Source organism: Epargyreus clarus, unplaced genomic scaffold (genome assembly GCF_041222505.1).
Source record: "Epargyreus clarus isolate Ecla_fem2 unplaced genomic scaffold, WU_Ecla_fem_2.2 ptg000016l, whole genome shotgun sequence".
NCBI lineage: Eukaryota > Metazoa > Arthropoda > Insecta > Lepidoptera > Hesperiidae > Epargyreus > Epargyreus clarus.
Window position 1 is genome coordinate 4,931,711 of NW_027332224.1, and position 15,790 is coordinate 4,947,500.

Genomic DNA, 15,790 nt, shown 5'->3' on the forward strand with positions numbered 1-15,790 from the left:
CACCACTCGCCGAAGGATGAAGTTCCATCCACACCAACTGGACTCGTGGCGGTCCTCCACGGTTCGGTTTGCACGGACGTTCTTGCCGCGGACGTGTAAGATGTGGAATGAACTTCCTCCTGATGTATTCTCGGAGCGCTATGACATGAGGCTCTTCAAAAAAGGCGCAAAAAGAGCTCTCATACAAAGCCGGCGATGCATTGGCGACTCCTTTGGTGTTGCAAATGTCCATAGGCGGCGTTGACTACTTTCCATCAGGTAACACGTCTGCCAAATCGTTAGGTAAAACTATAAAAAAAAAATGTAATTAGCAAATGGTCTTCATGAAAGATTTTTGAGCCGTCTATATCACTGTATCAAGCCAGTGGACTAAATATCCGTTTTCAGCACCCATGTTTATTTAAATACCTTAATAATTTGTTTCTCTAGTGAAAATAATTATTTAATATGCATACTGGTCTTAGTGATACCATGATAAAATACTGTTTCCCATATGTTACTGTTGTTCACCTTAATCCTAACTTAATTTTCTTCAGTTTTAATTAATATAACCACTTTTCGTTTCAAAGTTTAATTTAAATTTACACGTTTTTGTTCAGAAACTTTACAAGAGTAAAGATCTCGATTAAAATAATGACAAGAGAGTACATTTGCAATATCACGTTTATTCGAAGCAATTTATACAGCAAGACAGTTAAAGAATCAAACCACAGCCGCATCCAGGTCCGACAATACCAAGAGGTCCGGCAAGTCCCAAAGGTCCAGCGAGACCTAGCGGTCCAGCGATACCAATAGGTCCAGCAATACCAAGAGGGCCGGCTACGCCAGCCAAGCCAACAGTTCCAATATCTTCAGCGGTGATAGCGACGGCTCCGTTGCCGCAGCCGTAAGCGATGGCACCGGCACCGGCGGTGGGCAGAGCGCCCTCGAGAGCCACGGTTCCGAGGAAAGGCACAGCCCCGCCGGCAGCCAGGGTACCTTCATATGCGTTCTCAGATACCACAGAGACTCCGGCGGGGATGAGAGGAGAGGCGCTGGAGACGGCGAGGCCGGGACCGTTAGAGGCAGCGAGACCAGCAGGTCCTACGCCCCAGGCTCCAGCGCAAGGCGCGCCCAGCAATGGAGCAGCAGCACAAGGGGCAGCTAGCAAAGGCGCAGCGCCAACACACTGACCAGAGATGCTCTGAAAACATTAAAATCCTAGATTATAGTAAAGATATAATAGGCATATAATGATAGTCTAGATTTAATAAGTACCGTGATCTTTGGCTATCGCGTTGGCAATCTAGGACTGTAACAGCACTCGAATAAATTTGTGGGTCTTCACTAAATAAGACATATTTTCGTAAAGTATTCAGGAATTGTTATAGCCATATCTATTTTGATCACAGAGGCAAAAATGTGTGGATAGTGAAACAAATATTATCCTTGAGGAAATTTAGTAATTTAGACAATACAGTCAAATTATCGTCAAATCAAGCAATTATTAATATTTCCACATACCTGGATCAGGAGCGCCTGAACACAAACGAGAAGGGTCTTCAGAGACATTTTGTGTAGTTAAATGCTCGAAGTCAAAGACAACAATACTTTCAATGATGATTGTACAGAATTATATAGTGTTCTTCTTATCACCGACTATTACGAAGTCGAAAACGAAAATATGTGTAGATGTGTAATGGACTTTAGATGTGTATTTGAAAAACAAGTAAATCATTAGAAATTTTTGTAGCATTTTTCATCAGACTCAATTTCATAACTGTACGCTATGAGTTTGTTTCAGGCTGATGCAAAACTTTGTTTAAATTTCCAATGCCTTTAATATAAAAGCCTGCTAAAGTATATAACAACTCATTGGGGATCATCTTCGTTTGACGCAAACACACAAATATGTCTACTTTTTCTTTCGTGCTCCTCTGCGCTCAAGCTTGCCTGCTCCAGGTAAGATCTCCAAAAAATTCCACCTTTGGTTACTACTGTTAGAATACTTCCTTTCTTACATGTTTCTTTTTTGTGTTTTTAACACGCTTTTATTAGCTTGGGTTGTATGTTTGTGTGTATGTATTTACTAACAGTAACGGAATCTTTGAGCCCGATTTCTATCCACTTTGAACGTCCAGTTTAATTAAAAATTTTGAAGTATTATCAAAAACCACGAATACACGATTTTAACATTTTTGTACCATTGTCCTTATCAATATCCTCAGGACTAACGATTTTCGAGGCAAGAGAAAGCGCCTTATGGAGCGTTCAGGCAAAGTTACTAGATCGATTTTAAGCTTTGGAAAATAATAATTTTATTTCCCTATAACTCAAATGTACTGAAACATATCTATAATGCCATCTTGTAGAATGATTTTTTAGGATTCCGTACTCAAAGGATAAAACGAAACCCTCCGCTGTCTGTTCGTGAGTCACAGGGCTTTATCTCTTAAACCGTAATAGATAGAAACTTGATTTTTTTTTACCGACTATGCATAATGATGGTCGCTATAACAACAAATACTAAAAATTAATAAAATAAATATAGTTTAAAAAACTAAAAAACACGCTTTTATGATAAAATCAACTAAAAAGTAGAAAATAATTTTCAATCTAGGAATCAATAAAGGAACAGTAAATTGTATAATTGTGGAAAAAGTGTGGGGTGCTTTTTGAAAATTGATAAGTGGAGCACTCCACGCTTTTTTAGGATTCCGTACCCAAAGGGTAAAAACGGAACCCTATTACTAAGACTCCGCTGTCTGTCCGTCTGTCCGTCTGTCACAGGGCTCTACCGCTTAAACCGACAAATAAATAGAGAGACACTTGAAATTTTTACAATGTATATAAATCGTGGGCGCCTATAACAACAAATACTAAAAATAAAACACCCCTACGTTACCTGTAACGCCATCTTGTTCACTTTGGGTTAACTGTATCAGGTTATCAACGCACACACTGCACACATATTGTCTGATTCATTATAAAAATTAACAACAAACTAAAACTTTATGAACTACACACATTTTAACAAACGCCCTATGAAAATAAGATAACATTCGAGTTCAAACACGACGATCAACAATAACATACATGTCGGAAATCGCGGTACTGAGGCGCTTCCGGAGCGCTAGCGCCATCTAGTGGCACTCGATAAAGTTAGTGTTGGAATGCGCCGGTGTGGGAACCGACCGGGCTTGCGAGCGAGACGAGACTAGACTTTACTGTTGGCGGTCGGCCGGTGCGGACACTAAAATTATCACGCGTTCCTCGAGCTACTTATACCTGCCTACCTAAGTTAATTCTAATCGAAGCAATTCCTGTGTTGTAATAATGACCACTGAAGCCCACAGAAGATTACGATGAGCGATAAAGAACCACCAATTCCGAAATACATTAGTTAAATATGTTTTTTATTATTAGTTAATAAAGTCAGTTAGAAAGTTATTGATATATAATATTGACGATTATAAATCGGATTTATTTATTTTGCTAAGTAAATAAAATGATCTGTCGATATTTACCAGTAAGAATACATTTAATAACAAGTAATTAATTTAAAAAATCAAAAACCCGACTGCACCAAAAAGGCTTAAGTAAAATTTCCAAAAGCAGTGAAATAGGCATTTCATTATTTTTATCCAGAAAGCCAAATACAAAGTTTCATTGTAGGTGTCTGCTTCAAAAACAAAAGATGTTCAAACAATATTATCCTATTTTATATTTTATCCTCGTAGTGTTCATTTACGCTAATAAAGAACCTATGTGTAAAATTCCAGCACGCTTAAGTTCAGCGGTTTCCCTTTGCGTTGATCTCTGGCACAGCAACTCACTCATTTAGTCAGACAGCCATCTCGATGTGTATATACGAGTATATATGTACTAGCTGACCCGGCAAACGTGGTGTTGCCATATAAATAAAAAAATGTTAAGGATGAACAACCCTTATCACTTAGGTGTAAAAAAAATTGATAGTGGCCGATTCTCAGACCTACTGAATATGTGTATAAAAATTGGTGAAAATCGGTGAAGCCCTTTCGGAGGAGTACGGTAACTAACACGAGAATTTTATATATAAGATATATTATATAATGTATGTGTAATCTCCTCTTAATTTCCTTTATTTTGACACCCTACTCGATAGGTTTGGTTAACTTTTTTAAAACGTGTTACTATTTCGCGAAAAAAATCACTATTTACGGTCTATAAAATATATAACTTCAGTAAATCAAAGTTTCGGTCATTATTTTACCTCGTTAGAGGTAGCATTTCATTATTTTTATCCAACAAGCCTAATACAAAATTTCATAGAGTTTGCTTCAAAATTGACGATTGTTCAAATTAATTTTTAACCCTTATTTTACCCTCTATGGGGTTGATTTTTCAGAGGGGGATAAATAAGTGCGTCCTTGTTCCTGTCCAGAAAGCGAAATACAAAATTTTATAGTAGTTGCTTCAAAATTAAAGGATTTCAAAAAAACTGTTTTCCCCTATTTTACCCTCTTAAGGGTAGAATTTCCAAAAGGCCTTTCTTAGTACTTATTCAAGCTATATAGAGAACCTGTGTGCAAAATTTATTTAGTCAGTCAGTCAATCACCTTACTGTTTTATATATATACAAATATGTTTTTATAATCTCCGTTTAATTTCCTTTCATTTGATACCCTACTCGATAGGTTCGGTTAACTTTTTTTTTTAAATGTGTTACTATTTCGCGCCAAAAATCCGCCATTTTGTTTTATTTTTACTAACACCTATCTAAGGACACTCGGGTCATTGAGACAAATATAATGACACCTTAACTGTTGAAATTCATCCAGCCGTTTGTTAGATCGGATCAAATAAAGAAAGACAAACATACAAGATACGCGCGAAAAACATAACCCTTCCTTGGCAGTCGGGTAAAAACGCCATCTTATGATGAAAGCTAGAACTAAAACTAATTCTCATTGAGTTACTAAAGTACTCTCTAATCGTATTCGACTCGTGCGTGCATATTATAGATGGCGTTATGCACATAACTATTTTCCACTGAATTACCTATATTATTTAATTTAATTTGTTTTGTTTGATACGATTAAAATTGCAAGTTTAAATTAAATATTATTATTACAAACTTTAATTTAAATTTCATATTTCATAAATTTGGGATTGTTCTGTGTTTAATAATAACATTGCAATGACTGTTATAAGTTACTAGCCGTTACCCGCCCGCTTCGCGTGGCATAAAATACATGCCAAGTAAAAGAAATATTAAATTGTGTTATCTAGCTGCCTAATTATTTATCATGAACGGATTTTACGAAATCAACACACCGTTAACTACTTAGGGTCTTATCGATTTATATGAATTAAAATAATAAATAATACAGCTTTCCACATCACCATGGAGGTACTGTGTCGTACGATGCGTTCCCATTATTTTACATGGCGGGATCCCCAGTAGGCCTACACCATGAATCGACGTGAGTGTCAATGCCATCAAATAAAAATATTGTAAAAAATTAATTAGTCATATTATTTTAATGTCAAAATAAAAATTTACATTTTTATTTAAAAAAAAAAGTATAAATTTCGAAGTATTTATTCTTGGTTGTTTAACAGGACGAAACAAAAAATCGTTTCAAAATTTGATCTATTCCAGCTGTTAATTAAATATTTTTACTTTTTTTTTATTTTTATTTTACACCGTGCATTTTTTCTAAGGGCATTATTCCCGAACTCTATTCCAGCCTAGTTTCAAAGTTCTAAAATAATTATTATTTACTCTATTCCATAGGAACCGTCCATGTTATATGCGGCCTTACATACAGTGGTTCTTTCCAGGGTAGCTGGCTGGGCGGTTAGAGCTCCCATTCTTGCTGCCCGCAACTCCCGAAGTCCCCCTTTAGTCTCGTACGACAGGCAGGGGATACTGTAGCCCTGTTCTAGCCCAAAAATTTTAATCCAAGGTCTATGTGTCTATCACATAACCATCACTAATCCACGCATAACCACAACCATACCCCACGGCAGGACAAAATGTTGGCACGCAGTGTGTCCAAAGTAGTTGCGATGGACCTAATCAGTATACCAAAATTACGCATTATCATATATGAAATTTGCACCCGTCCACGTTGTCGTGTATTTGTCTGAATAGACGTTATCTGAAATTTTACGTTTCTAACTTCGAACTTAAAAGATTCCCGTATATATACATATAACACTTCTTTTACCTCCTTAGTAGAATTTCAAAAACATTCCTATGTACATATGTATCAATAAATACTTTATCATCAAATTTCAGAAAGCTAATTCAACACCTGCGGTCGGCAAGCCGACACCCACGGGTGGTGTATGGCCCGCGACTTTTCCTTGTGGCCCGCGAGTCTGCGCGTTACTAATAATTTACCAAGTGCAAGTCCAACCCGCACCTTGAGCATTCCGTACAACTAAAATTTTTATTTACACATTTTGTGAAAGTTTCAACTGTCTACTTCTACCGGTTTAAAAGTTAGTTGGAAAAATATCGAATAGCAGTTTGTTGTATGGGGACCCCTTTTTGTTTTCAACTTTTTTATTTTTAGTATTTGTTGTTATAGCGGCCACCGTTATGCATCCACTGTAAGAATTTCAAATGTCTATCTATTACGGTTCCAGAGATAGAGCCCTGTGACACACGGACAGACGGACAGACAGTGAAGTCTTAGTAATAGAGTTCCGTTTTTATCCTTTATGTACGGAACCCTAAAAAACCGTCGATGTGCACTTCAACACGCGTAATACATTCCCATGTTAAAAATATATGTTACGATGGCCCGTGGAATTTCACCCTACACTAAACCTCTCTGCACTATGTTCTTTTTCCAGACACGCCAAAGGAAGTAACTTCAACAACGGTTTTTAAAGAATCTTCCTTTACTTATAGGTTTCTAAAGGTGGTAGAACCCTTTGTGGTTCGACTCCGGCGGCACCACCGCCACACCTATTTCTACCTAATAACAGCAGTGTTAGGCGCTGCTGTGTTCCGTTTTTAAGGGTGTGGTAAGGGAGACAGACTTTTCCGAGGCGTTCCAACTTAGTCCTCAGGGGTAGCGGCGCATCTGTGGCTGACCTCAGGTAGGAATATCTAATCCTATCTGGGGTTGATTACAGATGTCCATGGGCGGCAGTAGCCACTTACCATCAGGTGGACTGCATGCTCGTCTTCTACTTTGATAGTATAAAAAAAAAATAGTACCCTAATGGTGGTTGATTGTTGAGTTGCTGAAAATGCTGAAACAGATGTGTAAACAGAAAGGCATAATGCATACACCCTTCTATAGCAGTCTTAAGGGTTGATCTAAAAATCTAAAAAAAACCGTGACTCAGATGCTTCATTGATTGTAATGATAATTTTTCATAGTGGTCGCTCCCGAATTAACGGAGTTTGAAATAAAATTCCAACCCCCATTTAACGACCTTAAGGGATGATTTTCCAAAAATAATGGTATAGGTGTTTAATTATTTTCTTTCGAAAACCCAAATACCGATTTTTATACAGTTTACATTAAAACTGGAGGAATTTCATACAAACTTACAACCCCTATTTTACCCTCTTGAGGGTAGATTTTCCATAAATGGTGTTAAAAAGTTCTATTATTTCTAACAGGAAAGCCAAATGCAAGTTTTTATAGTCCTTGCTTCCGAATTAACGGAGTTTGGAATAAAATTCCAACCCCCAATTAACGACCTTAAGGGATGATTTTCCAAAAACAATGAAATAGATGATTAATTATTTTCTATCGAAACCCAGATACCGATTTTTATACAGTTTACATCAAAACTGGGGGACTCTCATACAAACTTACAACCCTTATTTAACCCAAATAAGGGTTCATTTTCTAAACGGTAGAATTATAGTTCCACTGTAGCTAACCAGTGAGCCAATGGCTAACTTACATAGTGCTGGCTTTCAAATTGGCAAATTTTAAAATAAGCTGTTAACCCTTATTTTACCAACTTAAGGGTTGATTTTCTAAAAATGGTGAAATAGGTATTTAATTATTTTTAATCGAAAACCTAAATACCGATTTTGATAGCGTTTACATCAAAACTGGGGGAATTCTATACAAACTTACAACCCTTATTTAACCCACATAGGGGTTGATTTTCCAAAAACGGTAGAACTAAAGTTATTTTATATCTAACCAGCAAAGCAATGGCTAACTTTCATAGTGCTGGCTTCCAAAATGGCAAAATTACCCCTTAGATTAGATTTTTATTACTTTAAATCAGAAAGCTAAATACCAATTTTCATCTAGTTTGCTTTAAAACTGACGGACTTTCATATTAACTTCCAACCCCCATTTAACCCCCTTAACGGTGGAATTTCGTAAAATCCGTTCTTAGCTGACCTCTACTCGGTGAAAAGAATATTCCTACCAAATTTCAAGTCTTTAGCTCTAATGGTTCCAGAGATATCGTGATGAGTGACTATATACGTGGAAATCTCTTTTATATATATAGATTATTTTATTATAGTTAATAGTTAACTATGTAATTGATAACAAAAGTAGTGATAGCCTAGTAGTTAGAAGCTCGGCCTCTCGACCGAGAAGTCCGAGGTTCAAATCCCAGGTATGCACATCTGGTTTTCTTAATTTATGTGCATATTAGAAATTAATTGCTTGCTTGCACTTGCTTTAACGGCGAAGGAAAGCCTGCACACCTGAGAAATATATAAAAAAATATCAAAGGTATGTAAATTATGAAGTCTACCAATACACACTTGGCCAGCGCGGTATAGACTACAGCCTAATCCTTCTCACTCTGAGAGGAGACCTGTGCCCATCTATGGACTAATTATGGGTTGATGATGTAATTGTTGTATATTTGGAGAAAGCAGGAAAATGGATCTAAAATAGGCGAAATTTAGTTAATACTCACCACTTTATATTTTAAAAATGCATATACCTACTAATGAAGCTACTTCCTACTATGATAAAAAATACTAAAAATAAAAATAAATACCTGGTACGGAACCCTCCGTGTGCGAGTTCGACTCGCACTTGGCCAATTATTTACAATTATACAATTTACTGTTCCTTAATTGATTCCTAGATTGAAAATTATTTTCTACTTTTTAGTTGATTTTATCATAAAAGCGTGTTTTTAGTTTTTTAAATTATATTTATTTTAAATACTAGTTATGTTCTGAAATATTGGAAAACCAAACATAACACTGCAAACTATTTTGATCATCTTTCTTTTCTGGTGGCTGGGAACATCGCAGTGTTTTAGAAGCATTATGTAGCTAGTTGAAAAGACGATATTAAATAGAGGAGTTTCTTGGCCATGATAAAACAATATCAAAAATATAGTTGAAACAGTACAGAGACATAATAACCAAAGATAGAAATTTATAGTAGTATACGGGAGAGACTTGCATCTGAGAATGATTGGAAACAAATATTTTAACATTTAACATGGACCATAAGGTCAACCATAAGGTGAATGTTAAATGTCACTCGCAAAAGAATTTTTACCAAAACTTGTTTAACGTAAAGTCGGTGATCGCTGAAATCATATTATAATCAATATCCTTTTTTATAGAAGTGAGAAGTGCTGATTTATTTTTATTTTCTTATAGAATGTGTTCAGTCAATGCATTGGACCGGCTGTAGGTCCTTGGGGCGCTGCCCTGGGTCCAGCTCTAGCTGCTGGACCCCTTACCGCCGCTTGGGGCCTACCCCTTGCTGGCGGCATAGCTAGCCCTCTGGCCGGTCCCCTGGCTACCGGCCCCGTGTGTGCGTACGGCGGCGCCGGCATCGGTGAGGTCGCCGTCGCTGGCGAGCTGCCCGTCGCCGGTACCACCCTCGTCGCTGGACAGGTGCCCATCCTCGGCGCTGTGGAGTTCGGAGGCCCCGTCTGCGCTGGTGGCACCGTCTCCATCGCTGGCTCCTGCGCTTGCGGATGCGGTGGCCCCTATATTATTTAAGATGGGACAATAACTATTAAATAAAATATTCAGAGTAAAGTGTTATTTTCTTCATAATAAATTATTTTAATTAAAATAAGTCGTTAGGCACATGAAATTAAGACAACGGTATAATTTTATATAATCGCCCAATAATAAAAGATATTTTTGATATGACACTCCTGAGGGAATTACATAAGAGTTGAAAGTTTGTTTGAAAAAATGATACTTTTGAAACAAGCACTATGAAAGTTAGTATTTGGTTTCTCGTAAGAGATTTTTAAACCCCTCTCAAACTTTTTGGAAAATCAACATACGGATACATCATTATATAATATGACTTCTGGTGCGTACGACGGTACGCAACCACACATACCGCCGTAATTCCTGGGGCCGCTGACCGGGCGGTTCGATCTCCCACTCTTACCGCCCTCAACCGCAGAAGCCCCCTTTTAGTCGCCTCTTACGACTGGCAGGGGATACCGTAGCCCTATCCTAGTCCCGGAACTACAGGGACAATATAATATAACGCCTAGGGAAACAAATATCAAAAGTATGAATTTTGCTAAACTACTTTTAGTGTTTGAAATATGTTTTGTTAACTCAATTTACACTTTACTCAGTCGCGTGGCTTGGCAAAGACATATTTCCAGCAGTGGACAAGCTAATTATGACGATATAAATTATTATAATCCTGCGGTTTCTGGGTAAAAAATAAGGCCAAGTAATAATACTTTTCAATACAATTTTAATTTGGTAAGATATGATTTCAATTAATTGCCAATTTTCGTTTCTCAGTAGTAATAACCCGCTCCATAGGGACCAGCGCATCCGCAGGCGCAGGAACCAGCGATGGAGACGGTGCCACCAGCGCAGACGGGGCCTCCGAACTCCACAGCGCCGAGGATGGGCACCTGTCCAGCGACGAGGGTGGTACCAGCGACGGGCAGCTCACCGGCGACGGCGACTTCACCGATACCAGCGCCTCCGTACGCTCCGCAGGGGCCAGCAGCGAAGGGACCAGCAGCGAAGGGACCAGCAGCGAAGGGAGCAGCGGCGAAGGGAGCCGCAGCGAAGGGCTCGGCAATAGCTCCATACGCGCCGTATCCGTAACCGAAGCCGTCGTAAGCTCCGTAGGGGCCGGGTCCGTAGCATTGCCCGAATACATTCTGGAAAATTTAAAATGTTTATAATAGATGTGCTGAGAATTTATTAAAGAAAAAATATGTACCATAGTATTTGGAAATATATGAGGATCTATAACTGTATACTGTACCTGGAGCAGGCAAGCCTGGATGCAGAGGAGCACGAAAGCGAAGGTAGACATGTTTGTGTGTTATTATTCAACGGTTGGTTCCTGAATAATGTGTTTCAGTCCCTACGAGTTATTTATACAACAAGCCTTCATAGTCAAATAGAAAAAATCAAATTTCATAACACTGGGACATCAATTGTACGTGCGCAAATGTTTATGTTCTAATCACAGTGAAATAAATTATATAAAATTTATGTATTGTGACGTTTGTTATACACGTAAAATGCCTTCAAAATATTTTATTATATTTAATTATGCTTAAAATATTTTATTGTCACTGAAACTGTTTACTGTTTGTGACGTTTGTTATACACGTAAAATGCCTTCAAACATATTGTATTATATATTATTCAACGTCAAAAACTGCAATAGATATTCCTAAATTTGGACACAAAAAGCAATTTATCCTGCATTTTTTTTATTCAATCGATTCGATGAAATAAAAATATTTATTTCGTAGCTTCAAATTTACCAAAATCCCTCGAGCTCGGATAAATATATGTATTTGATTTGCACTAAAGAATATGCTCTTTATTAAACTTAATATATTAATATTACTAATAATGATTTGAAAGAAAAATACCTTAAATATTTAAGAGCAAAGACAGGGTATAACATACAGTTTCATAAACTAATTCAAAGTAATATCAAGCGTGAAAGAGCACGTAGTCAGTTGGTACAAGAAGAGGGTTTTACAATTTTAAGCAATGTTACGACACGTGGGTTAATTGGTGATAAACAACATTTTGTTTGTATAAAAGCCAACATCAAAGTACAAAACGTCACTTTCAGTTTGTTTCAACAACAGCAAGTACGGCAACAAACATGTCCATCAAGACCGTCCTCCTCGTGTGCGCTCAGGCACTCCTCATCCAGGTATTGTGACTTATGGTTTGAATATAACTATCACAATATTAGTCTCGTAATTAATTTGATTCGTAATAGTGTGGTTTGTAATTTTCCAGAGCATCTCCGCTCAGTGCATTGGGGCTTACGGCGCATATGGTTATGACGGATTCGGTTACGGTGGATTTGGTTACGACGGTTTCGGTTACGACGGCTACGGCTACGGCGCTCCCTTCGCCGCCTGCGCCGGTCCTTACGGATACGGTCCCGCTGGTCTCGCCGCCTCCAACGGTCCCGGCCTCGCCGTCTCCAGCGCCTCTCCTCTCATCCCCGCCGGAGTCTCCGTGGTGTCTGAGAACGCGTACGAAGGCGCTCTGGCCGTAGGTGGCGCTGTGCCTTTCCTTGGAACCGTGGCTCTCGAGGGCGCTCTGCCCACCGCCGGTGCCGGTGCCATCGCTTACGGCTGCGGCAACGGAGCCGTCGCTATCACCGCTGAAGATGCCGGAGCTTATGGGTATGGTCTTGCTGGACCTTATGGTTACGCTGGTATCGCCGAACCTTTCGGATACGGCTATGGTCTGGCCGGACCTCTCGGCTACGGACCTGGCTACGCTGGTTGCGGCTGCGGCGCTTTTTACTGAAAATAAAATGACCTTTTGGATTTTTTTACCCTGATAATAAAGCTACCTTCGAACACTATAAAAGTTTTTTATTTCTTTACAACAATAAAAAAGGTACTTTTCATAATTAAAACAAGGAATTGATTAATATATCTAAATGTTTGCCTCTTACAAATACGCTTTATTCGTAACACTCCGAGTACCTAAACAGTCCAGAAGCAATATATCCGATAGCAATTGGTGCCGTGTGGTTCCGGCGGCGAATAGACCACCCCATGTCTGCCCGTGGGTGTCGTAGAAGCCGACTAAGGGTATCTACCGGGTAGATGGGCAGCAGCGTTTACTCGGGCATTTAACATCCTACTGCGACGGTCCCACTGGTCGCTGGGTCTGACACTGCCTGGCGTAATTCCCAAAGGTGTCCCGCTTGGTGGTAAGGTCTCTTCGTGGGATCTGCCTGGCTAGTTACCACCCTCAGGTCGAATTCTACCGCTAATAACGACTCGTCGTGTTTCGGTAGTGCGCCTGAGAGCCAGTTCATCCCCTTAACCCCCCTGCCCATCCTCTTGTGGTGTTTCCGACGGCGTAACCTTCGGGTCAGGTGGGTCTCTTTAAGCATCGTTGCTTTTGGAGGCGTGGTGCGTTGGCGCGGGGGCCAGGGAGACCCGGTGAAACGGTTATCCGCTGGCCGTCCGCCGGTTAGTTGGGAACCGAACCCGGGCAACACCCTCAACCTCTGGCCCGGGAGGCTGTCCCGCCAACCGGCGAAAAATCCCGTTGCACGATTATCCTGCCGGAGTAAGAGACCGGAGTGGAGCCGGGTAGTCGTGCACGGGGGTGACCGGGGGCCCTTTCGTCCCCCGCGCCATCATCCCACATTACCACTGTAAGCACGGCGCTACGAGACCCGCACTTTGTCCCGTGGAGTGTCGGCGGAGCACCGCAAATCCTTTCTAGTCCTTCATCTCTTTGAATCACCAATGAAAAGCTTGTGCCATATGGCCGCCGCGTATGTCACGGTGGCCACGTATGTGCCTCTGTACATCAACTTCCCCGATCGATACCGCGTGCTTGGCGAATGATAAAGACGACTCCAACACCACACCCAGCAGTGTGGCCGAGTCCACGCTCCTGACCGAGGCGCCGTCCATGCGGATGGTAGGCGGACGTTTAAACTTGCCCCGGATGGTAATGTGGGCGGACTTGGTGGGCGAGAACGCTAGGCGATTCCTGGCCCCCCAGTCCCTGACGAGATCCAGAGCAGTGGAGGCCTTCGCCTCGATGCTAGCCCTGGAGTCCGCCTCGATCAGGATCGAGACGTCGTCGGCGTACGCCACAAATCTGGAGCCCGAAGGAATTGGCAGACTCAGCAAGTCGTCAACAAGCACGTTCCAGAGCGCGGAACCCAGTACCGAGCCCTGTGGGCATCCCATCGTGGAGGCCTTCCACATCACCTGGTTTCCCACAAACAGGCCTATCCGACGGTCGGTAAAATAGTCCGCCAACATCCGATAGATGTTCGGTGGACAACCCCCTCTCTTGGATTTCAGCAGTATCATGGGCCACCATGCGTTGTCGATACTCGGGGTCGATAGAGACAGTGGGAATCTCGTTAAACCATTCATGCGCGTCACTAATTAGATGACGAGGCATTTGGCTATTTATGCAGCGCTCCTCGCTATTAGTAACAACAGTTATAATCATTACGGATAACGAGGCGACTGTCCCCATCAGGTATCGTCGCTAGCTACATTTGGCCTGTTGGTGTAGGCGTGGCTCCACAGTTGTGTGGGGACCGAATGCAGCTGTATAGCGTTCGAAGCGGAACCACAAGGGCCAGACCTGAGCCCAGCGAGTCCACAGGACTCCGTTCGCTCAGCCCCGAACCTCATCCGACCACATGGTCGTCATCCGGTTAAAGCGTGACCAGTTCATGTGCAAGCCTTTTAAAACCAAAGAGCTAATCCGCTCGTACACGGGCTCCTTCAACCCTAGGAGTCTCTTCATTTCCTGATAGGATCCGAGGCTCCAAACGCCTCTCCAGGAGACGGTGCAGGAAGTCACCTCGACGCGGTCCTTGGTGAGTCCTAGTCTATCGGCGACCTTCTCGACTAGCTCACCGTGCCCCCCGTATTTAGAACGTTTGGCCCGGTGCGCATCGTCAAGCGGCCGCTGACCCGAGACCACCTGCACGTCGACAATGACCCCCGCCTCGCCACCCCGAGAGGCGATTATGTCGGGCTTCCGGACGCCGACAGCGGTTTCGATCCGAGGCTCCTGCTCAACGGACCATCCTGCCCTTCCCAATTCTTCGCTGAGATACTTAGCGACACAGTCATGGCGTAATATACGGCCGCCGTGCGTTCTATGGCATTGTTGGATGGTGTGCGCCGTCGTCTCCCTAACCATGCAGCCAGCATGGCAGTTCAACTCCGACTCACGACCCGTCCTACGACCCCTCGTGTTTCGCACCCTAGAGGGTAGTGCGTTAATGTGGGTCTGAACGCACTGGATGTAATCGCGGCCGTTTAGGTCCCCCATTGGCATTGTTATCCATTTATTGGATTCAGCTTCTGACGTATCTTGTCAGATTTGGACGCAGCTCTAGCCACTGGCCATCGCGACGAGTCCAGCTTCCCGAACCTACGTACAATTAGGTCCGGAACGCATGTCCTCAACGACGGGATCGCCAAGCCACCGTCTCTGGTCGAAGCATGAAAGTAGCCGATTGGCACATCCTTCGGAAGCCTCAGCCACTGTCGCACGGAGTGCCGGATCTGCACATCGAGCATTCTGAGCCTATCATCCGAGATGTTGCCCAGCACCAGGCCGTGCAAAAACCTCGGAATGAGGTACGTTCTGACAACCTCTAGTCTCAACCTCAACCTCAACCTCTGCGACAACAGACGCGCCGCACCAACGTCCGCACACGGGCAGGACCAGACTTGCCCTCCAATTGTTCCTCGTTAAAATATTTAAAGTGTACTCATTCCGATTACGAGGCCTCGTAAGAGTCCCGTATCGTTATTTTTCGTCACTACCTCCCCGTGCCGGGAGTGGGTAATTTGCGCGCCTGCTGCCTTCCTTGGA

The 15,790-nt window shown here is 41.8% G+C and overlaps 4 protein-coding genes across 4 annotated transcripts; 2 read left to right on the top strand and 2 right to left on the bottom strand.

Moving 5' to 3' along the window:
- Positions 1-694: 694 nt before the first annotated feature.
- On the bottom strand, positions 695-2,427 carry LOC140748539 (chorion class B protein PC401-like). Its single transcript, XM_073081352.1, has 2 exons — positions 1,504-2,427; positions 695-1,183 (listed from the first exon to the last, which is right to left on the bottom strand). The coding sequence occupies exons 1-2, from the start codon at positions 1,549-1,551 to the stop codon at positions 695-697; spliced, it is 537 nt and encodes a 178-aa protein (XP_072937453.1). The 5' UTR covers positions 1,552-2,427.
- LOC140748540 (chorion class A protein Ld19-like) lies at positions 1,891-9,940 on the top strand. The gene is made up of 2 exons (XM_073081353.1): positions 1,891-1,941; positions 9,593-9,940. The coding sequence occupies exons 1-2, from the start codon at positions 1,891-1,893 to the stop codon at positions 9,938-9,940; spliced, it is 399 nt and encodes a 132-aa protein (XP_072937454.1).
- Positions 9,941-10,713: 773 nt separating this feature from the next.
- On the bottom strand, positions 10,714-11,246 carry LOC140748541 (chorion class A protein Ld12-like). Its single transcript, XM_073081354.1, has 2 exons — positions 11,196-11,246; positions 10,714-11,088 (listed from the first exon to the last, which is right to left on the bottom strand). The coding sequence occupies exons 1-2, from the start codon at positions 11,244-11,246 to the stop codon at positions 10,714-10,716; spliced, it is 426 nt and encodes a 141-aa protein (XP_072937455.1).
- A 695-nt stretch (positions 11,247-11,941) lies between these two features.
- On the top strand, positions 11,942-12,769 carry LOC140748542 (chorion class B protein PC10-like). Its single transcript, XM_073081356.1, has 2 exons — positions 11,942-11,957; positions 12,180-12,769. Exons 1-2 carry the CDS (start codon positions 11,942-11,944, stop codon positions 12,719-12,721), a joined length of 558 nt encoding a protein of 185 aa, XP_072937457.1. The 3' UTR covers positions 12,722-12,769.
- The last annotated feature ends 3,021 nt before the right edge of the window (positions 12,770-15,790 follow it).

Bases quoted from the DNA above. Each gene is read 5' to 3' on its own strand.
- LOC140748539 (XM_073081352.1), bottom strand. From the start codon at position 1,551: ATGTCTCTGAAGACCCTTCTCGTTTGTGTTCAGGCGCTCCTGATCCAG. The intron at 1,184-1,503 runs GTATGTGGAAAT...TAATGTTTTCAG, and splicing joins TTCAGGCGCTCCTGATCCAG to AGCATCTCTGGTCAGTGTGT.
- LOC140748540 (XM_073081353.1), top strand. From the start codon at position 1,891: ATGTCTACTTTTTCTTTCGTGCTCCTCTGCGCTCAAGCTTGCCTGCTC. The intron at 1,942-9,592 runs GTAAGATCTCCA...ATTTTCTTATAG, and splicing joins CTCAAGCTTGCCTGCTCCAG to AATGTGTTCAGTCAATGCAT.
- LOC140748541 (XM_073081354.1), bottom strand. From the start codon at position 11,246: ATGTCTACCTTCGCTTTCGTGCTCCTCTGCATCCAGGCTTGCCTGCTC. The intron at 11,089-11,195 runs GTACAGTATACA...TAAATTTTCCAG, and splicing joins TCCAGGCTTGCCTGCTCCAG to AATGTATTCGGGCAATGCTA.